This window comes from Carassius auratus, chromosome 10 (genome assembly GCF_003368295.1).
Source record: "Carassius auratus strain Wakin chromosome 10, ASM336829v1, whole genome shotgun sequence".
NCBI lineage: Eukaryota > Metazoa > Chordata > Actinopteri > Cypriniformes > Cyprinidae > Carassius > Carassius auratus.
Window position 1 is genome coordinate 21899805 of NC_039252.1, and position 22759 is coordinate 21922563.

Sequence of the window (22759 nt, forward strand, 5' to 3'; positions counted from 1 at the left end):
GCACAGAGAGACTGCGCCTCGCCAAAGAGAACAAGGAACTGCAGGTACAGCCCACCCATCATTTGTCTCCATAGTGCTCTTTCTTTTAGGTAAGCTTTTAGATAACACATACCAAAAATAATAGGTTGCATATAGTATATTTACTCCATATCATAATCTATCTATATAACTAGATAAATATAGATGTAGATAAATGTGTAGATAAGTATAGACAGATTATACAGTATAGATATGCCAAATACTGTACTATACTATACTAAAGTACTGCATCCCACAATGCAATGTGCTCAACCCAGGGTTGTTTTAGTATCAAAAAATTTTTACTATTACTGTCTATTTTTTTATGTTCTGTTTGCATTTTTATTTTAGTTAATTTTTTTGAAGTTTTTTTTGTCTATATAGTTTTTATTCATTTTACGTTAGTTTAGTACATCATGTTTAACTAAATGAATAGATAGATATTTTTCATAAGATATTTTGTATTTTTAATTACTTTGTGTATAAAGACCTTTTGTTCTCACAGTCCAAATAAATAATGAGTCGAGAAAGCGATGAATCAATAAAAACTGTGGCTGGTTCAGAAATGACACTAGAAATGTAACACTAGAAATGTAAGATCAAGTAAAGGGCATCGTGGTATAAAGTACTAATAATTTATAATAATTTGTATCCCATGCGTATAAAAATGTGCATATTTTGCACACTATACAAGCTTGTATAATGCAGAAAAAGTATGATAAGTATGCTTTTCCACAAATAGCCTGTCATATTGTCCTGAACACCTCACCGCTGTGTTTCCTGTTGAATTGTGGGCGTCAGGCACATGTGTTTATTCTGTGCTGTGTCTCAGAGTCGTGTGGACCAGAGTAAAGTGTCTTTGGAGGCCCTCGAGAGGCAGTTAGAGGAAGAAAAACAGAAAGTCAAGAATAAAGAAGCTCTCAGCGGAGTGGCGACAGGTAAGACAGGCTTAGATGCAATCAAACATGCTGGCGAAGAAAGATAATGACTGTTTGCGTGGGTGTGTGTGAATCCTGCATGTGCACGCAGAAAGTGAGCTGCAGCTGCAGCTGGAATGTGCGCAGACGGAGGTGGAGTTCCTGCGCAGGCGCCTGCGTCAGTCAGAGGAAAGACTTGAGGGTGAGAAAGAGGCCCGTCAACTACTGGATTCAAAGGTATTAATGTTTTCTTACAGTTAACTTCATCTATTAACATTTCAGTGATTGAAATGAAGTTAAAAGAAAATATGCATATTAGATAAAAACTTTAGTATAATCACATGATATTCAGAAATATTGTTTTTGCAACTAACAACATTGTTTTTTGTTTATGTTGATGTAAAATGACTGAACCTGAAATAAATATAAAGCTATATATATATATAATGACAAAAGCACAACAAAACTACGAAAACTTAGACTAAAATTTAAATGAAAACTGAAAAAAAGAAAGCTAGTTCAAGTTATAATTTTATTTTAAATGTATTAATTATTTAATTATTTTTCATTAAATTTTTAATTTTATAGTATTTAATTATTAATAAAATAACACTAAAGTCAGATTTTGTATACAATACAAAACAAATAGAGGTCTTCACCACTCACACACACACACACACACACACAAATCTATATTTCTTTCATTTTTGGTCAGGAAAAATATACAGCTAATTTAACATGCAGTGGGGAATGTTGTCACATAATATAAGGTACAATTTGTTCATTGACATTACTTTTATAATTTTTTATTATTAATTATCTACAGTTAAAAATCTGTCTTATCAGTAATTTATTGTGCATTATAGAATATAAAGGGTTTTGAATAAAATATACAATTATGAAATTATAAAATCACAGTTCCTGAAGCAACAAAAATGTAAAATACATAAATAATAAAATGTAATTAACTTTTATTTTATAGATAAAAAAGCATAAGAGATATGTTAGTGTGTGTGTGTGTGTTTTTTTTATAATAAAATATGAGTTTAAAATAAATCGATTAAAAAAAAATTAGCGAAATACAGCATTATTTATTATTATTAATTCACAAAAAAAAATGTTTAAATTGAAGGCTAAGCTACTGTTAAGAGAACACAAGCATTTATGAAACTGGACTCAAATGCATACAGTTCTTCTGACGACTAGCCCTAATGTATGCCATTTATTTAACACTGACCAAGTCTATATACATGAATGATCAATCATGTTTGGTTAATTATGCAGAGAATGAAATACTGAATAAATTAAGAGCTCAGATATAAAATATCACAGATGTTCTTTGTCTCTCTGTCTCCTCCGTGTGGCAGGTCCAGGAACTGCAGTCTCAGCTGGATCAGTCCAAACGCTCAGTGACAGAGCTAAAACGTTACAGCCGGCGATTGACCTCTGACCTTCAGGACGCCCGTGTGCTGACAGACAGCCTGCAGGGCCGCGCTCACGAGCTGGAAAGGAAACAGAGGAGGTCTGTCTCATTTGCATATAATATATTATTATTCAGTGCCACGCTCACTGCTTGCTTGAATATGCATTCTCAAGCCCTGTCTGGCCTGTGTGTGTGTGTGTAGGTTTGACAGTGAACTGACCCAGGCACTGGAACAGGCTGATAATGAGAGGGAGCAGAAGGAGAGAGCCATCCAGGAGAATACCACCCTCGGTGCAGAGATCTTCACCCTTCGCAAGACACTTAAGGTACTGGCCGAGGTCAAAGGTCAAGTCTCCACCATCTGTGATGGTGCCCCTGTACTCCGGGTGTCCTCTGTCAGTAAACTGAACGAGTCCCCAGAGATCCCAAATATGCAGAGGAGAAAAGTTCTGCTTTGAATACATCAGATTATATAACTATACAGTATCATTGGAATGAATGAATGTGTCAAGTTTATACTGCTTTGATAGAGGTCAGTGGTCAATACATGGGAAATACACATGAACGCATTTATATCTACATTACGATCTTTTATCTATTCGGATGACTCTATGTGTTTTTGGTGGTGTGTATTTATGATCGTAATTGTTTGATTTTGGTGCGTTACGTGTGTATATGTTGGTGTGTTTATGCGCTCTGTTTGGGTGTTTGTATACATCTGAATATGTATGTGTTTATGTATGGCTATGTGTCTGTGATTGTATTTTTGAATCATTGTGCAATTTTTGCATGTGTGCATTTGATTTTGTGTGTGTGTACTTTGTGTGTGTGTGTGTGTGTGTTTGATTGCTTTGTGTTTATGCATTTGTTCTTGTTTCCATAATTGTGTTTTTGTGTGTGTAAAACTTGTGTGTTTGTGAATTTCAGTTTTTATGCATTTATCGTGTGTGTTTAGTTTTCGCTGTTGTGTGTATTTATATATGTTTGTGACCTGTTGTGGTGATTACTTTTTTATGTGTGTATGTGTCTGGTTTTTTTTGTGCATTGTTGTGTGTATTTTTGTTTATTGTTTTTTGTGGTTTTGCATTGTGATTGTTTTTGTATATTTTTGCTCAAGTTTGTGTGTATTTGCTTTTACGTTTGTTTATTATTGTTATGTATGTTTTTGCATTTGAGCTTGTTTGTATGATGTGTGCATCATTGTGTTTGTGCCATGTATATTTGCTTTTCAGTTTTTGTTTATGACAAGCTTGTTTGTATAATTGTTTGTGTATGTATGTGTGTGTATAAGCATGCATGTTTATGTGTGTTGTTTGTGTTGACGTTGTTTGTATTTTTATTTGTTTGTGATTTTGTGTGTGTAATATTTGTTCAATACAATTGATGTTTGTCTTGTATGTGTTTTTGCTCCTGCACATTATGCAGTTGATGTATTTGTGTATTTACTTTTCCATGATGTGTGTATGATTATGTTTGTGTGTTTCAGGAGAGTCAGGTGGAGGTCACGCACCTGCAGCAGCAGAAGGAGGAACTATGTGCTCAGATCCGTGACCTGAGCATCCCGCTCCACCTCACCTCCGACTCCATCCCTGAACTGAAGAAGAAGCTCCGTGAGCTGGAGACCAGAGACAAGGAGCGCTCGGAGGAGATCAGCCAGATGACTGCCAGAATCAAACAGCAGGAGCAGGTACAGTAATGCAAGAACATTTGACCTATTGAAAAGGTTGTGACATAATAACCATAAGCACATTAACATGTGACCTCCCACATTTACATACGTCTTAAAGACGCAGTAACACAAACAGGCCATCTGAACTCTGTTCTGCACAGATGCACCTTCGCTTTGAGATGGAGATGGAGAGGATGAAGCAGATCCACCAGAAGGAGCTGGAAGACAAGGAAGAGGAACTGGAGGACGTGCAAAAGTCCTCACAGAGACGGGTGAGGGACGCAGAATGAATTACAGCTCGACAGACCACCTTACAACCATGTCTCAAAAATCCTTTCCTCTGTGTGTGTGTGTGTGTGTGTGTGTGTGCAGCTCCGACAGCTGGAGATGCAACTGGAACAGGAATACGAGGAAAAACAGATGGTGGTTCACGAGAAGCATGACTTAGAGGGGCTGATTGCCACACTGTGTGAACAGGTAACACACACACACAAAACCTATACAAAGGTTATACATTATACAAGGTTATACAAAGCTATATATTAAAAATATAAACATTATATTATATTATATTGTATAATATGTTATTCGATTTGAAACATTTGCTTGCACACACTGTTAACAACCGCTGTAAGTTTCATAGCATTCCAGGCATGAAATGTATTAACTACAGTATGTGGGTCATTTGGTTAGACGCGCTGCTTGATAGATCACAGAGTTCTAGTCGCATCAGGGCTTATGAGGATCTGTAAAGCTGTCATGTTCCTCTCTGTACTGATATAAGAGCACTACAGACCAGACTAAGAGCCCAGCTCTCCCCTCATCTGTCAGTGCTCTTCATTACAGTTTGTTTGTAGGAATATTAAAGCTCAGCAAACATTTTCAACTTCATTTGAATGCATGAAATTATATTAGTTATCTAATTTCACTTCTAAAATGGTACATACATCAGAGAAGAAATGCAGGGCAGGGCTTAGTTTTATCCTTCAGCAAGTGACTGGATGCTAAAAATGAGGACAGGGTCAAACAAGAAGGAAAGTCACATGTATGCTTGTGTGTGTGTGTGTGTGTGTGTATATAAATTAAACTTAAAATACTTGTTTCACTCGCCTTAATTTATATATTTGATCATTTTATATATATATATATATATATATATATATATATATATATATATATATATATATATATATATATATATATATATGTATATATATATATATATATATATATGTATATATATATATATATATATATGTATATATATATATATATATATATATGTATATATATATATATATATATATATATATATATACATATATATATATATATATATATATATATATATATGATTTTAATATGGTTTTTCATTATTAATATTTCTAAAATATAAAAATTAGGATTAAAAATTATATATATATATATATATATATATATATATATATATATATATATATATATATATGTATGTGTATATGTTTATATATATATATATATATATATATATATATATGATTTTAATATGGTTTTTCATTATTAATATTTCTAAAATATAAAAATTAGGATTTGTTTTTGTATTTTGGAAGATATGCTCTAATGATTTCGACATTCAAATTGTTCATTTATTATTGAAAGTACAAAATACTGCTTTATCTACATTATTTGAACATGAGAGAAATGATTGGAAACTTTATTCCTTAATTTTCAAGTTCCTTTATTTAGAAGGATGTTCTTTCAACTGCAGTCAGAACCTATCAAACATAAAAATGAAATGTTTGAACACTGTGAGAACTTTTATCAGCTATAAATATCATAAGGGCATTCCATTGACATTGTTTTATGTTCATAACATTTATGCAGTCTTTACATAATGGGATTCTTTTACCATTAGACGTGTTCTCACTCGTGTGTCCTGAGCTAAACTCAGCTACACACTTTAGAGATACTGTACACGCGTTCGACCTGAATGTCCTGCCCTCAGGATGTCGTGAGCTCTGTAATGTAACTGTGCTCTGGACGCGTGATCACTACCAAGATCGATATGATGAAGCTACTCGTCTGCTGCTGTTAAAAACAACCTCAGTTTATGACCCGAGCTGCACGTTAACACTGCTGCTCAAAATGAGCTTGGTATTCAGTAAGAGGATGTGGTAAGCACCTGGTTTTCAGGCATGAATTGATTTTCCAGAGCATGTGCATTCACTGCCAACCCAACCTTCCCAACATATCACTTATTTCCTTGAGCATTACTTCAGATTTCAAGATTTTCCGGCCATTCATGAAATTTAATGAATAATGTTTTTAATACATATTGCTGGACTTATTGTGGATATTGATTTTCTCTCTGTATCTAATATTATTACAGTATATACTATAGAATAGAATAGAATAGAAGGATGATTCATTAGTATAATATTAAGTAATTATAACCATTTAATACATTTAATGAATCATGTTGCTGTTCTTATATGTGACCCTGAACCACAAAACCGAAATTTCGAAAATTGATCTATAGTTTGTTAGGATCTGACATTATATGGCCAAGATAGAACTATTTGAAAATCTGGAATCTGAGGATGCAAAAAAATCTAAATACTTTAAATCACCTTTAAATGTTGTCCAGTGCATATTACTAACCAAAAATGAAGTTTTGATATATTTGTGTTACGTTTTGATACATTTACAAAATATCTTTATGGAACATGATCTTTACTTTACTTTATAAAAGAAAAAACAATCATTTTCACCCATACAACGTTTTTTTTTTTGGCTATTGCTAAAAATATACCCCACCAACTTAAGACTGGTTTTGTGCTCCAAGGTCACAAATATAATATAATTTGATTATCAAATATAATATAATTTAATATAATATATAAAATTTGGTTTTTCTATGTGTTGCTGATCTTATTTTGTATGATGTCCTGGTAATCTTGTTTATAATGTAAAATAATATAAGAAAAATTCATTGTTTTCTTATAATATTTAGTAAATGTTGTCATTAATTAAATTTAATAAGTCATATTGCTGGTCTTACAGTAAATTATGTTGTCTGTCTATTATATTATATTATATTATATTATATTATATTATATTATATTATATTATATTATATTATATTATATTATATTATATTATATTATATTATATTATATTATATTATATTGTATTGTATTGTATTGTATTGTATTGTATTATAATGGCTATTGACCATCCTGATTTCTGTATATGTATATTGGCCCTTAAAAAGCTCACATCTGTCGTGCACTAATTTGAGATTCACATTCTTCAGAAATCAGATCATATTTGAAGTCATAATGATTTCTTGAGCTTCTGGGGTTTACTGTAGTTGTCCACAGGCAGGAGTTGTGTTCACATGTCCAGCATCATTATTCAGTTCCTATGGTGTAAAAGTCACCACCATTATCCAGGAAAGCTGTCTCTCTCTCTCTTAATGTGAGTGTTAAGGCTTTCAGTTTGTGCTTCAGTGTGATATATAGATCTCTCTTTCTGGTCTCAGGTGGGCCACAGAGACTTTGACGTGGAGAAGAGGCTGAAGCGGGATCTGAAGCGCACACATGCCCTGCTCAATGATGCCCAGCTGCTGCTGTCCACCGTTGAACAGCCCGGGCAGGGTCACGACCCCGGTGCCAAGGAGCATCTGGAGAGACTGCGCTGCCAGGTGCCACTGCCATCCCATAATCCACACAGCATGGCTCAAACGCACAGATTTAAACAGCTTTGCATTATCGGTGCCGATACTGATTATCGGTATCGGTATAATTATATTAAAAAAAAAGTATTCAGTATTGACCATTCTGTTTTCTGTACATCTCAATCATCCATTAAAAAGCCAAAATTAAATAATTAAAACAAATTAATTTTGTAAATGCAGTTAATCAAGGTTCATCTCACACAACCCTAGCAAGTTAGTAAAGCATCTTAACCTATAAAATGTCACTTAATATGATGAAATAAAAGTTGACAGCAAATTTCAACTAACCTTTAACAGTATTTAAACAAAACTAGTGCTTGTACATGTTCAGTGCCCTCCAAAAGTATAGAAACGTTCTAGGTTTCATAAATCCTTATTGCTTCATTATCATGTCAGACATGTCCCTTCAGCAGCTGTGATGTCTGCTTACTTGATTACATTTTGGCCTATGTTTATTTTTTGAAGATTAATGGGTCAAATCACCTTTATTGCTTTACAGGTTGATTGACAGTTAAGATTAATACACAACCGACCAATTAGAACACAGTTTAGACACGGATTAAAATAGTGCTAGCATTTCCCTGGTGAAAAACACCTGCCTAAAACAGCCTAAGAGGGTTCGCTGGTGGAAATAAAAATAAAAAGATAATAATAATACTTTTTTCAACACTGATAACAACAAATGTCTCATAAGCAGCAAATCAGCATTTTAGAAGGATTTCTTCTTTTGCGTCAAAGGAATACACTACATTTATTAAAAAAGAAACCTATTATTTTAAAACGAAACAATATTTAGCAATACTCCTGTTTTTACTGCATTATTTATTTTTCAAATTAATGCTGCCTTGCTGAGCAGAAGAGACTTGTTTCAAGAACTCGATTATTCATCATTTTTTGGCGGTAGTGTAAGTTTGCATATTAATTTGTCAATACAAAGTCATCTAAAAAATAATAAAGATTTATGCTGATATTGTCCTACAGCCATCAGTGGTCTATATTTCTGTAGTTCCCCTTTATTTGACATTTGTCTATGTGTATTCTAGCTGGAAGACAGTGAAGCCAGACGGTTGGAGTCTGAAAGCGCACAGAAGACGCTGGCTGCAGAGCTGGAAAACGCTCAGATCGAACTGGAGAGCATCTGCAAGCAGAAGAGCCTGGTGAGGCCCGAGACATGAAGTGAGAGGAGCAAAGGGCTGAGCTCGGGTTTACCTCTGTCTGTTGTCTCAGGTGGATGAACAGCTGGCTCAGCTCCGCTACGAGAGGACGGACCTGATGAAGAGGCTGGAGGAAGACCAGGAGGATCTGAACGAGCTCATGAAGAAGCACAAAGCCCTCATCGCTCAGGTCTGCTGGAGTCACATCACTCTCGGGGAGCTGTTTTCAAAATAGTGCAGCTTTTCCAATAACCAGCTGTTTTTTCCCCATCACACAGTCAGGAAGCGTGACAAAAATGCTCTCATTAGTCACATTGCATTGCACACGCTCCTAAAACATCCTCGCTCTCAAGTCTGATTCATTTGAGTAAATCGGTGATTCATTTTGCTAAACGGATGCTTCATTTCAACTGGTGAAAAAAAGGTTTATCCTTTCACTTGAGTCATCACTTAATAGTGTTTCCAGTCCTTGGGCAACATCATTAGATGTTTCATTTTTATAGCAAAATAAACATTTAAATTACTGAGGTTATTGGCTATAAAAATAAAGAAAATAAATAAGTAAATAGAAGAATTTAAGACTATCCAGTGAGATTTTATTTGGTTTGATCCCATTAGATTTGGATTCAGACTATGAAAGGAGTTGTAGTTGCATTCATTTAATATTTCTAACTATCTTGACAAACATTTTCAAAGTAGTTGCTCCAGCACTGATGTGCGTGAGGTTATGTAAAATATCCCGAAGCCAACCAAACATGTTTGTTTATCCCAGTCTTCCAGTGATATCTCTCAGATCCGAGAGCTTCAGGCTGAAATGGAGGAGCTGAAGAAACAGAGACAGACCCTTCAGGAGGAGGTGAGACAGACACACTGAGATCTAGATGAGCGAGGCATTAGATGTCCATTCACACGTTCAACATACTACTGTAACATGGGCCGACTCACAGTTTACTACAACTATGTACTGCGCTCCTGTTAGTAAATTTCCTACTTTTAAGCAGTAACGTGAAATAATGCAAAATAGTTAAGAACGCCATCAGAAGTAAAACAAGCTTGTTTCACTATAGAAAAAAATAATATATATATATATATAGAATAATAGTGCTTTTAATCTAACAATCTTTACATTAATCAAACATTTAATCTTTACATTAATTCAAACACGCAATTGCAAGAAAAACGTCAGAACTGTGTAATATAAACAGAATTCACAGGATTTTTGTTTTTTTAAATACTAGATGTAAACTTAGAATTCTGTGAAAAGTCATAATTGTGAGATGCAAATTCACAATTACGAGTTAATAACTTTTTTATCAAGAAATTTACAAAATGTTAGTAACCCTAAAGTGGAAAAAAAAAATCTAAATTACGAAATGTAAATTAAGAATTTTGAGAAAAGTTATAAACTTAAGATAAGTGTGAACTGAGTACTGAGTATAAATAAATAAATAAATGCAAAAATGAATAAATAATAATGTAGAAATACACTGATAAAGAAAGGAATATAGAAACAATGTATAATTAAATGCTGCAATGAAGAAATAAATATATAATTAAAAACTGAAATTAATAAATGAAGATAATGCATGAATGAATGTCAAATGTTATTTTTAATTGTGCTATTTTTGCACAATTTGTGTTATACTACATTTATTTATGTATTTTTACTTTTTGTTTTTTTACTTTTTTGTTTTGCGGGTCAAAATTGATCAAAGACTGTAATAATGGCGTTTCCTTTATTTTGCTGATATTTTCAATAGATTGCTGTTCACCGTAACCCGAAATATGTCTTCATAAAACATAATTTACCCCTAAAAAGACCATAAAGCAACATCAGAATATTTATTTATTGCTATTTTCCATCATGGCATAAATACAATTTCAGGATTTTTTTTTTTTATGATTTAAACATTGATTTAATGTTTGTGAATACATCTTGTTTGTGAACATTAACGTTGTATCGTATGATTATTAATATACATAATTTATTAACTTGTGTGGATATGTATAAATGTGTGTGTGTGTGTGTGTGTGTGTGTGTGTGTGTGTAATCGATTTTAAAGCTGGTAATGGAGACTTGAGCCATTGATAGCATTCTAATGCAGTTATTAATGAAGTTATTAGAAAGAGAGCGAGAGAGACAGAGACACACAGAGAAAAAGAGAGAGAGAGCTTGTGTGATTAGTGGATTAATTAACTGGATTAATTCATCCAGTTTTGGTTACAAAACTAAAACCTCAGATTTTAGAAAAAACATTTCAGACATGGACATAATAATATTACAGGAAACATGGCTTAAACGATATCCCCACTGAATAATCAGGGTGAATGTGAATAATTAATGGAATGAATAAGCAAAAAAAAAAATGGAAAGATTTTTGAAAATGGGTAATGGTGCATTTGGTGGTATTTCTTCATTCATTCAATTTTTACATTTATTTATTTCAGCATTTAATTATTGATTTATTTCTTCATTTATCCATGTATTTCTATCTATATATATATTTCTTCATTTATTTATTTATGCATTTATACATTTATTTATTTCTGCATTCATGTGTTTATTCATTTATTTATTTATACTTAAGTCATTCCTCTTCCTCCATAGAAGACCGTTGTGAATGTGGAGTAGAAATGTTGTTGTATTCTGTGGCTTGTTTCACAAGCTTGGTCATAACCCAGAAGTGCTTATCTTCCCAGCTGCAAACAAGCGTAGTACGTGTGCAGTTTCTAGAGTCGTCCACCGTGGCCCGCAGCATCGTAAGCAAGCAAGAAGCTCGTATCTGTGATCTAGAGAACAAATTGGAGTTTCAGAGAGGACAGGTCAAGAGATTTGAGGTCAGTCCAGACTCATTAACAGCTTTATACTCTTTCTCAGAGAGGATCTTTACGATGTGTGTGTGTGTGTAGGTTCTGGTTCTGCGTCTGCGGGACAGTGTGGTGCGGTTGGGTGAGGAGCTGGAGCAGGCGGCCCAGGCCGAGGCCAGGGAGAGGGAGAACTCCCGATACTATCAGCAGAGACTGGCGGATATGAAACTGGAAATGGATGACCTGAGCGTCAGAGAACAGGAGAGCAGCCGTCGACGCATGGAGCTGGTGACTGACACACACACACACACCTTTCTGATGTAGCTGATGAAGCAACACATTATTCTTCACTATTCATTTTTATGATATTAAGTTTATCATTACTATGGAAGTCCTAAAATGTTTTTTTTTTTTTTTTTTTTTGTGCAATTGCAATTACACTTTTATTATTGTTAATATACGTGACCCTGGAGCACAAATCCAGTCTTAAGTAGCACGTGTACTGTATATTTGTAGCAATATCCAACAATGCATTGTATGGGTCAAAATGCATGTTAAAATTGAGCTGCTTTTGTGAGACTCCAAGGTACTCTGAGCGACTGTCCTCATAACTAATGTATTCATACGTACAGCTGCTTGGTGCATTTTCCCTTAGTGGCCGCCCACAAGCCTGACACGTTATTACCCATGAGAATACACCGATCTCTCCTGAAAAACCTGTAAATATTCCGAATTTAACACAAAGGAAGAGGCCCTGCGGCATTACAGCACCTGCCGGCGTGTGATGCAATTTGACCTGCGTGCTGAGAGTCAAAGGCATTCAGTATTATGAATATTAGCTACAGTGTTAGCGATGCCTGGTGCATACACAAAGACTGGAGTCTGGGATGCGTTTCTTTCCGATGCGAGGACACACACACATGCTGAGGCTCTCCAGGTTATTGGTTATGAAAGGGAGGGGGCAACAGCGAAGGTGTGGTTGTCATGGAGATGAGAGGAGTGGAATGGGATTTGTTGTATCAATAACCTTGAGGAGACAATGGGAATTAATCATAGACAGACAGAGGCGGCTCGTCCAGGAGAGCAAGAGACTGGGGACGAACAAAGAAGGGAAGAGGAAAATGAATCGTGTAATCAGTCGCTCTCCAGCGCTCATTATCAAATTATTCTATGAACAAGAGCTGGCGATCAATAACGCAGGATTGTCCTTTAGTAAACAAGCACTTCAGAAGTAATACAATGATTCAAAATACATTTATATTATATATAGATATAGATATATATAAATTAAGGTTTAAGTATTAAGTATTTTAAGTTTAATTTAAAAATGTATTTAATTAAAATGTAATTTAGATTTTTATTGCATGCATGACAATCAGCAGAAGTGAGCGAAAAGTGTTTATTAAATTAAAAAAAAAAAAAAATTCAGACAAAATCACATGGATTCGCTACAGGAAGCCATCATTCACAGCTGTGTGAGGCATGTTTTATTATGGATGCATGCGCTTTATTAAGTCTGTTTTGGAGGAACACACACTCACTACAATTCTAGAGCTTAGAAGTGCCAGCACAATTTTTTATATTGTGTGTGTATATATATATGTGTGTGTGTGTGTGTGTGTGTATAAGAAATGCAGTGAAGGTAAATAATAAAATAGAATTGTGTATGTGTGTGTGTGTGTGTGTGTGTGTGTGTATATATATATATATATTGTCACGGGAGGAGCACAAGACAGACACAGTGGGCGTGGCGTCAGGCCTCGGAGAGGCTTTTATTAACAGAAATCATAAAACAAAGGGAATAAAAGTGGCCAAAAGGGGGAAAGTGTCCAAAATAACAGGGAATCTGGTGTACTCGTCGTGCTGCGGGATTTGTGTAGGTCGGGCAGTGTTCATCAAGGAAGGGTCCAGGCAAGGGGCGGAGTCCGGCGGCCGCACGCGCTCCCCTCCTTGGTCCGGGGCGCGAGGTGCGGCGGCTTCTCCTAGCGGCCGCGTCTCTCTCGTTGGCCGCGGCGCTGGTAGGGGATGGACGGCCCGGCATCCTGGCCCGTCGGCCGTGTATACGGGTGCGGTTCCCATCCGGATCGCGGGTCCGGCAGCTCACGTCTTGGTGGCGCGGGAGTCCCTCAACGCACCCTTCCTGGACCCACGAGGACACCAGTGTGCATGCACGGGGAAGAGACCGGTCCCCTGAGGAGAGGCGCGTTGGGCTTTTAAACAGCGGCGGTAATGAGGCTCCACTTCCTTCAGGTGTGCCCCATCACACGCCGCCAGCCCTGACTCGTCCAGCGCCCCTCCTCTCACACACCCACTCCAGTCGGGAGCCTGGTGAAGGGCGGCGATTTAGGACGGGGTGCCGGTGACAATCAGGGAGGAGGCAGCTGACTCGTCACAATATATATATATATATATATATATATATATATATATATATACACAATTATATTTAATTATTTACCCTCACTGCATTTCCAAACCCGTAAGACCTTCATTCATCTTCAGAACAGTCCAGAAGGGTACCAAGTCCGTGGGACATCAGTGGTTCAACTGTAATTGTATGAATGTACGAGAATACTTTTTGTCTCTATGGAGGGTCAGAGAGCTCTCGGATTTCACCAAAACTATCTTCAGTTGTTAAAAGGATAAAAATAACTTTGAATGCTTCATTTTCGTAACATCTTCATTTTAATCAGGTTTAATAACGATGCTAGGCTTAGCAAGCTGTTAATTAATTGGGCACATTTTGAGATGAAACTCTTGGGTACTGATTTCTCTCATCGTGATGCAGGGGTTTTATTTCCCTCCAGCGTGACCATCACAGGTTATCTGATTTGATCTGGTCTTATCTGTTTCCAGGAAATGCAAGTGGAAGAGCTTAGTGCAGTCAGACAGACCCTGCAAGCTGATCTGGAGACATCGATCCGGCGAATCGTTGATCTACAAGCCGCGCTGGAGGAGGTGGAGTCCAGTGATGAAAGTGATACAGAAAGGTATTACTAGTGACGTGCGCCTGACCTTTTCCATTTCCTTTTTTTGTTTGTGTTCCTCAGTCTAGCATAGCAAGGGCAAATCGTCTGCACACCAGTTTGTATACTATACAATCTAAATAGTGATTGGTTCGTTCCAAATCATTTCGAAGTATCATCATACATTTATTTATTTTGCTTTATTTTATTTTATTTTATTTTATTTTGGTGGTGGAGGGGTTTGGGGTTGCATTTTTTTCCCCAGTAACATTTTATATTTAGGTTGTTTCATTTTATCTTGTTTTTTTTATCATGTTATTTTCTTCCATTTTGTTTTATTTTATAAAATTAACTTCAGGGTTATTCAGGTTTTTTTGTTTGTTTTTGTTTTATCTAACTGTACAATTGATCATTTTTTTGGAGTTGCTTTATTTTAATTTATCTTGTTTTTTGTTTTTTTTATATTATTTAGTTTTTTTTTTAATCAAATCTAACTTCATGACTTTATTTCAGTAGCGTTAGGTTTGCTTATTATGCATTTAATTTTTTTTATTTTAATGTTATTTATTTTTCAGCAAACTCAACTCCATCCACAGTTTTTAGAAGTAACACTTTTTATTGACTTCAAAACCTAAAGGGAAGAAAAGATTAGATAGATACTGTTTTCTTCCCTTTGGGTAAGATAAGTTTTACTTCTTGCTGTTACTTTGTAATTGCTTTCATTCTTTATCAGTTGAGCTGAAAAGTGAAGAGATCCTTCTCACTGTGCAAAATCAAGGCTACACTTTCCTACTACAAACACTTCAATAATGCCTTCCTCCATCAACACCCATAGTGAAATGCAGTCCGATGTATCAGAGTTCAAGACTTTGATCTTCTGTGCCAGACTTCTTAGACTGAAAATTCGATATGCTTGCTTTGCTCGTACCCCAACCACTTTAGTTATGCGCTCCACTCCTGTGTGTCTCTGACTGCGTCTCCCTCTTCACACAGTGTGCAGACGGCTGTGGAGTCCTTCTCTAGAAGGAAAGATCTGTAAGCACTCCACCCCATATCCTGTTGTTGTTCTCTCCCATGTATCCGTGTTCATTTTCTATGTTCTGCATTTGGGAATGAGCAAATCAGATGAATGCAGGCTTCAAAGTAGGCCAGTGGCTGCATATAGGACTGGACGATGTAGAATTATTATTTACATTTTTTTAGGCTTTCACAGATATCAAATTTTTGGGATATATTAGTCAAACATTCTAATAAGTAAAAACGATTTTTTAAAATATTATTTTAACTATTTTTTCATATATATTATTGCAAATGTATTCCCTATATTGTCCAGCTCTATAGTTGCATAACATACATTAACGTCTGTTGCGACATGAAGAAATGCACTGCTTTATGCAGTACGGTTTCTTTTTTGCATATAAATGCACGGCGTCTCTTTGTGAACCATGGCTTAATGGTGTTGGCAGATTCTAACGCATAACCATCCTTCTCTTGTTGGTCTAAAAATTCGCCATCAGGCAAATGTTGATGGATAGGCGAGCACTGCATTTGGCTGCTGATGTTGACTGCTTAGCCTATTGCTCAGTTCTGTAAGTGTGTGTAGACTTGTGTAAGGTCACGGCTTCCTTTCACACGTCTGAATGAAGACAGACGAGAGTGAACAGACACCTACTCGTCAGACGCAAACCGCAACATACCCACACTGCCACTTTGCTTTGTTAAATGCAAGGAGCTTTCCTCTGTGTGAGAGAGTCCTTCTACAAAAGTTCACCAGCTGTGATATGCTTTGTCTTCTGAATAATGCATGCACGTTTGCCGAGACCCCCCGCGTCTCGTCTCTTTCAGTTGTCTGTGCGAGCAAAAAATGGGGATAAAATGAACTGTTGCAGTTGCTCAGAGCTTTGGGTCTTAAATCTCTGTACGAATGTAGTGAGTCCAATTAGAAGAGCAGGGCAGGAGAGAACCCACGGCATATGCAAGCTAATTAACATTTTTGTTACCTTACTCTTGTATATTTGAATAAGAGCTTCTTAAAGCTAGAATAGGTTTTGATGCAATGGCTCTGTTCCAAAACCTAGTGATCTGCCCAGCATTTTAAGTCATCATAGGCAGTTTCTAAAAGATAGGAACTATAATTTGTTCACGTTTCCATGAATAATTCAATCATAAAATGCAATGCAATAAGCAATGTAAGCTGAATGCTATGCAGTTTTAGATCAAAATTAGAAAGCAATCTATGAACCCTTAATTTTTTCAGAAATATTGTTTATCTTCGTCACTCAAAATTTGATGGAATATTAGCTGTAGGTATACCACTGTACTACTAACATATTTGACAAAAGTGGCAAGCATTTCCAGCTGTAGTGTTAAACCGATTCCCCATTGAGAGTCTCTATCTTATCCTGTCTTCTCGTGCATTTGTCTTACAAAGACGACCAGCCTTTTTGGGGGGACTTAAATGAATTAGTGTCATTGTAAACCTGCAATATTCTAACTTAGAGTGGATGAAAGGGTCATCCTCCTGGTGCAGGGTTTTAGCCATCTTGTAATCTCAGTGAAAAGTAGAGGAATACTGGCAGTCAAATAGGGTTTGTCATATAATTAAGGAAATTAGTACCAGGTACCAGGTATCTGTAAAGCTGGGCATACACAGTACGATTTTTTTCCGATTTTGAGCCGAATTCTGACTCGTGCGACTCTTTTCGGAAATTTTGGTCGCCTCTCGTGAGGTATTGCACTATTGAAGCAGGGCTACGAACTGATTTTCCGCATTTTCCGCGCGAAACCATGAACGAAACCATGGCGTCACGGCGGTGTAGTGTGGAGTAATGGCAGCAACCTTTTCGACGTGTCATCGTCAACTTACCACGACAGGAATGCCAGAGAGAAAAGTTGGGAGGATATACCTGCTGAGCTACAGCTGCCTGCCTGGCTTTTGTTTTTTTACCTTTCAGCACACAGAATTGTGTATCGCATATCACCAAAGCAGTGCGTTTATCCCTGGGAAAGCATGTTTATTCCGCATGCGATCTATTCGTACAGTGTGAGTTGGTACCTTGCCGAAATCGCACAGTGTATGCCCGGCTTAAGTGTTCTCTAATTTTGATCAGAGTTCTATTTCAAATATCTCAATCAAGAATACAATTAATTTATGAGATATGCCTGAAAACTGCCCTTCTACTCCTGTTAGGTTAACTTTAAAAAGGGTTAAACAGTGACCTTGACATTTAGGAGATTATAGCTTGTTCTCTCATTTTGATCTCCACTCTATATATTTAATGCAGTACTGAAATAATGCAAAACAAAATTTAATTTTAGCCAATATTTGTATGAATGCACATTTATGCTTGGTAGAGTAGCTCTTGCATCATTTAGCAACATGATGATGCAAAACTAATCAGTATTAATCAGTTGTGTGTATTAGCAAAACTTATTTCATAGCACCATAAGCTTATACTTCTGTGCATTTCAGACAGTAGAGCATGGTGGAAGCAATGCCAAGATCATGGGTTAGATTCCCAAGGAATTCATAAACTTATAATTGAATCCAATGTAAATCACTTAAATAAAAGGGGCTGCCAGATGCATAGACGCAACCCGAATTGGTGGTTCAATTGCATTGCTACAACCATCCAGCCCCAACCTATAGAAACTTATTTTTTAATAGGATGCTTAATAAGAAGATAGCTGCCTATTTAGGCAATAAGCAGCAAGGCAGCGCACTAGCTCTTGGAATGGAGCTTATGTTTTGGGATCTCAAGCAAACCGCTTTAGTCAGTCTGTAAACAGGCTGTGGATCAGTGAGTTATGCCCCTACGAGCCCTGATAATGACAGCACTCCCAAGACTAATGAACTCACAGCTCACTGAACACCCATAGCCTGCTGGGTAGCAATGAGGATATCAGAGCTAATATGACCCCCATGTGTGGCGTTACAGCGCCCATGACGAGAGATCTCCTCTTGAGCCATGTGCATGATCGTACTCATGTAGGTCATGTATGCATTGATATAGGCTTATATTTATTTGATTGCTTGCGCTGTGAAAGCACGTTGCCAAGCTGTTAATCTTTCCAATGAAAACATGATTTTCAAACTAACATGGGGTTTGAATTTCAGCGACACCATGTCCAGCGTTGGATCCAGTGTGGGTACTGAAGACGTCGGCGAAGGGATCCGTCAGTGGGCAGGTGTACCGCGAGGAGGACAAGGAGGCAGAACTTCTTCTTACGCTGGAAGCAGCTCCGGCCGCCAGTCTGTAACCGACACCATGAGCACCTACAGTTTCAGGTAACATAGCAAAAGATGATTGGTAATCAATAAGCATGAGTGTGCATCAATAAACAAGGTAACACAACCAGGTCAAAGGTAAGTAGTAGGTAAGTAGTCATTTTTAGCCAGCATGGCTTTTGTGAATCACAAATGGAGATTAAGCATAAGGTCTAGACTTTATAGATGCATTCCAGTTATTTTTTTTTTTATGCCCTTTGGTGAGGATAAATTAACCGAGATCTGCAATGGCATCATAATCGTGTTGCATTGTGGTCTGTGGAGCTACCTTAGACATACATATGAAGTAGACTTGTGTTGTTTTGTTTGGGGGTGGGTTAATATCATTATGATAACAGATCTTCGTGCAAACATATGTGATTCGATCAAGATCGGCATCAATGTTAAAGCAAATAATGATGCAACAATCACGCAACAACCACACCATTTTGATAGTCCACTTTAGGACATTCTACTAACTATAAGTAACTTTGCAGTTACGTTAATATCTGCTAATACTTTACAATGGTCAACCAACATGAATTCATAACTGTCACTTATAGTTAGTAGAATATCTTAAATGGACTATTGAAATAAAGTGTTGAGTTATTCAGTGCTGTAATTTGATGCGACCTGCTGCAGTTACAAGAAATAAAGTGTAACGCACAATCTGAATTAGAAACAAGCAACTAAACATTGGATTACACCAACTTTTGAAATCTAGTAACTACAGTATTTGCTTATGTTGCTTATTAAAACAAATGTGCCAGATGAATGTTATGAAAAACATACAGTGCTTAATTTATTAGACCACCTGTCATAAGACAAAACACAAATATTTTAAGAATCTGACAAAAAAATTAATTATTCTAAAAATGTTATTGTAATTTATGGAAAAATAAAATACTGAAACATCTAAATAGTATTTATTCACATAATAACAAAAATGGCCTCCTTTGCCTTTGATAACAGCTCATGTGCTTGCTGGCATTATGTACTTTTTGACTAATTGGGTATCTGAATTAAAAAAAAAAAAAACTATAAAGCACTTGACAATTTTTCCCTGCCTTTAACAGATAACAGCAATAATTATATTATAGCATTAAAAATAGTTTACTACTATTACTAAAAAGCTTACACATATTAGAGGTCTTACCAATACAAAACCTTACAAAATTGGTCAAAAACTTTAAAATCAATTTAAATCTTGAATTAAAAACATAAAAAATAAAGACGAATAAAATCACAGTAGTGCTCTGCAGGAACACGTCGCATGCACTGATTACAGTAAGTCTCCTCTTACTGTAGTTTTTTTATTTTGTAAAAGCGTCTGATATTTACATTCAAATACACGCTGCTTTCCCTTCACAGTTCCTACTCTCATAAATTACTTGCATTGCATGTTGATTTTTAAGCCTAAATATAAAATGTTAAACACCAGATATTTCGGCACAATTGTTTTTGCGCTGAATATGGTCTCCCTTTAACGCACACACCATTCTTTCAGTAGACTTCAATTTAACGCAGACTGTCAGGGCAGGCCTTCATGCAAAAATTTAAAGTCTTCCTTGAATGTTACATTTACAGATAAGATATGACCGTTAACTGAAAGTAATTGTGTAATTGTGGAGTCTCTCACACACATATCTGTAAAAGAGTCCAAAGACAAGCCATTACACTAATGCATCAGCTTGAAGCTTAAAGTAAAGATTTATCATATTTTGGGCAGCTTGGAATCATGTACTTTTCCTGCAGGAGCTCATTCGGTTTCCTCCAATATTTGGAATGAGTTATTCAGTGCTGTAATTTGATGCGACCTGCTGCAGTTACAAGAAATAAAGTGTAACGCACAATCTGAATTAGAAACAAGCAACTAAACATTGGATTACACCAACTTTTGAAATCTAGTAACTACAGTATTTGCTTATGTTGCTTATTATGCTTATATGCCACAGTCTTGTTAAACATGGCTTTATTTACTGGTGGATGTTAAAAGACTGGATAATCTCAAAAAGCCTGTAGACTTTTTTTTGCGCCTTATGCATCAGACACTTAACAAACAAAGTGTGACCATGACATCTGAGGCCGAGACTATGTGAGGATTAGAGTTGCAAAAAGGTGGAAAATCTAGGAAACATTGCAGAAATTTTGGAAACTTTCCAGGATTTTTTATTTTTATTTATAATGCACTGGAATTGTTCCTGCCCTTTGCAACCCTAGTGAGGATTGACATTGATGATGATTAGTCATGTCTTGATATGTCAGATAATTGAAAATGTCTCCTTTTGTGCTCCATGGGAGCAAGAAAACCATATGGGTTTGGAACGACACAAGGGTGGGTAAATGATGATTTAATAACCATCGTTCAGTTTATATTCACTGTTATTATTTGCCGTTTATTCCCTATGACAGATCTTGCACACAAGACCTTGATGAAGACATCAAAGAAAGTTCCAGTGGTCTTGGCAGAGCATCGTCATCCACAGCCCTATCTGAGCTCCTGGAGGGTCTGAGGAAGAAGCGCGCTGGGTGGGAAAGAGGCTCGGAGGTGGGCGAGGGGAGCACAGTGTCCCTCCCCATCTATCAGACAACTGGAGCCTCCACGCTACGCCGTAGGTCCTCAGCACTGTCTCTAGAAGCAGAGGAGGGTCTGGAGGACCTGCCTCGACCTGGCATACTGAAACCTCCCAGTCCGCACCTGCCTCGTGCCTCCAGCTTCCGCTCCCTATCCGAGTCAGGGCCAACATCCTCCACCACCACAACCACCACAGGAAAGATGAACCGCTTCAGCTCCTGTGACTCCCTCGCATCCGTGACATCCACCACAAGTTCCCGCCGCCACTTATCCAACCTGGCCATCCCTGAGGAAGGTGAGGAGGAACCCAGCTCGAAAGCCATGCCTCCTCTTGGCACCTATCAACCAATCCGACGTCGTCTACTCGGTGGCCTGGTAGCAGAAACGGGAGAGTCACAATTGGGAAATGAACCACTTGTATTCCAGAATCGCAGACTCCTCGGGAATCAAGACAAGGAGAGGGACGTAGTCGATGCAGGGGACACCGGCTCAGACATTCTCCCAGCCATCCGACGAGCGCAGTCCACCAGCAGCCTTGCATCTAGCAGTTCCCGAACAGGCCAGAGACGAGCCCTCAGTGTTCACTTTGGGGAGTTGCCACCCTCCAGAGCGTCACGTAGGGAGTCCGACTCGGATTCTTCAAGTTCTGGCGGATCTCAGAAGCGCCGTGGGCCTCAAGGAGAGAGGCTGGAAGCCGAGGGCAGCGAGGACGTCAACTCGGTCATGAAGAAGTACCTCAAAAAAGCAGAAGTCGACTAGAAGACTCAATGAGGTTAAGCTTAAAAATGCACTGGCCTGCTTTACATTTAAGGGGGTCATATCATGAGGAACCTAATTTTCCTTAATCTTTTGAGTTTCTACTGAAACTTTGAGAACTCAAAACACCTTCCCAGTCCAAATCCAGGGATATTCTGAAATCCATGGATTTGAATTGTCAGAGGCATAATTTGATCACCCATACATTGCACATCACAAACGTCATTTTGGTGTTTAAAAGGAAGTTGGATTTTCTGTTGTTTAACCACTTTTATAGAAGAATAATTATTGGAGGATATTACCTAGTGTCTTTTCCTTACTGTGAGAAGCAGAAGTACCTTTAAGGTACCAGTATCGACTCTTTAGGTACAAAGGTGTACCTTTTGACATGGTACCCCCTACAGTGACAGCTTTTGTACTTTTTATGAGAGTGTATGCAAAGTGAATGTTTACATGTACTAAAGGCACAGCTGCAAAGAAAAGAAGAT

At 37.0% G+C, this 22759-nt stretch overlaps 1 protein-coding gene across 4 annotated transcripts in view; it reads left to right on the forward strand.

Annotated features, from left to right (window-relative positions):
• LOC113110358 (unconventional myosin-XVIIIb-like) overlaps positions 1-22759 on the forward strand; it is a 49460-nt gene that overhangs the window by 25885 nt on the left and 816 nt on the right. For 3 of the 4 annotated variants that reach the window (XR_003293122.1, XM_026274533.1, XM_026274534.1), the window contains exons 25-42: positions 1-44; positions 851-956; positions 1048-1172; positions 2303-2457; positions 2561-2684; positions 3845-4045; positions 4189-4299; positions 4400-4504; positions 7551-7712; positions 8789-8902; positions 8973-9089; positions 9672-9755; positions 11600-11737; positions 11810-11995; positions 14564-14697; positions 15667-15708; positions 18791-18961; positions 21353-22287. The exon at positions 1-44 is cut by the window's left edge and continues 76 nt beyond it. Coding sequence is in view for 3 of the 4 variants with exons in the window: in XM_026274533.1 (XP_026130318.1) it covers positions 1-44; positions 851-956; positions 1048-1172; positions 2303-2457; positions 2561-2684; positions 3845-4045; positions 4189-4299; positions 4400-4504; positions 7551-7712; positions 8789-8902; positions 8973-9089; positions 9672-9755; positions 11600-11737; positions 11810-11995; positions 14564-14697; positions 15667-15708; positions 18791-18961; positions 21353-22274 (3041 nt within the window). In the remaining variant the exon portion in view is untranslated. The remainder of the gene's footprint in view (positions 45-850; positions 957-1047; positions 1173-2302; positions 2458-2560; positions 2685-3844; positions 4046-4188; positions 4300-4399; positions 4505-7550; positions 7713-8788; positions 8903-8972; positions 9090-9671; positions 9756-11599; positions 11738-11809; positions 11996-14563; positions 14698-15666; positions 15709-18790; positions 18962-21352; positions 22288-22759) is intronic. The other variant, XM_026274536.1, reaches the window with a different exon arrangement.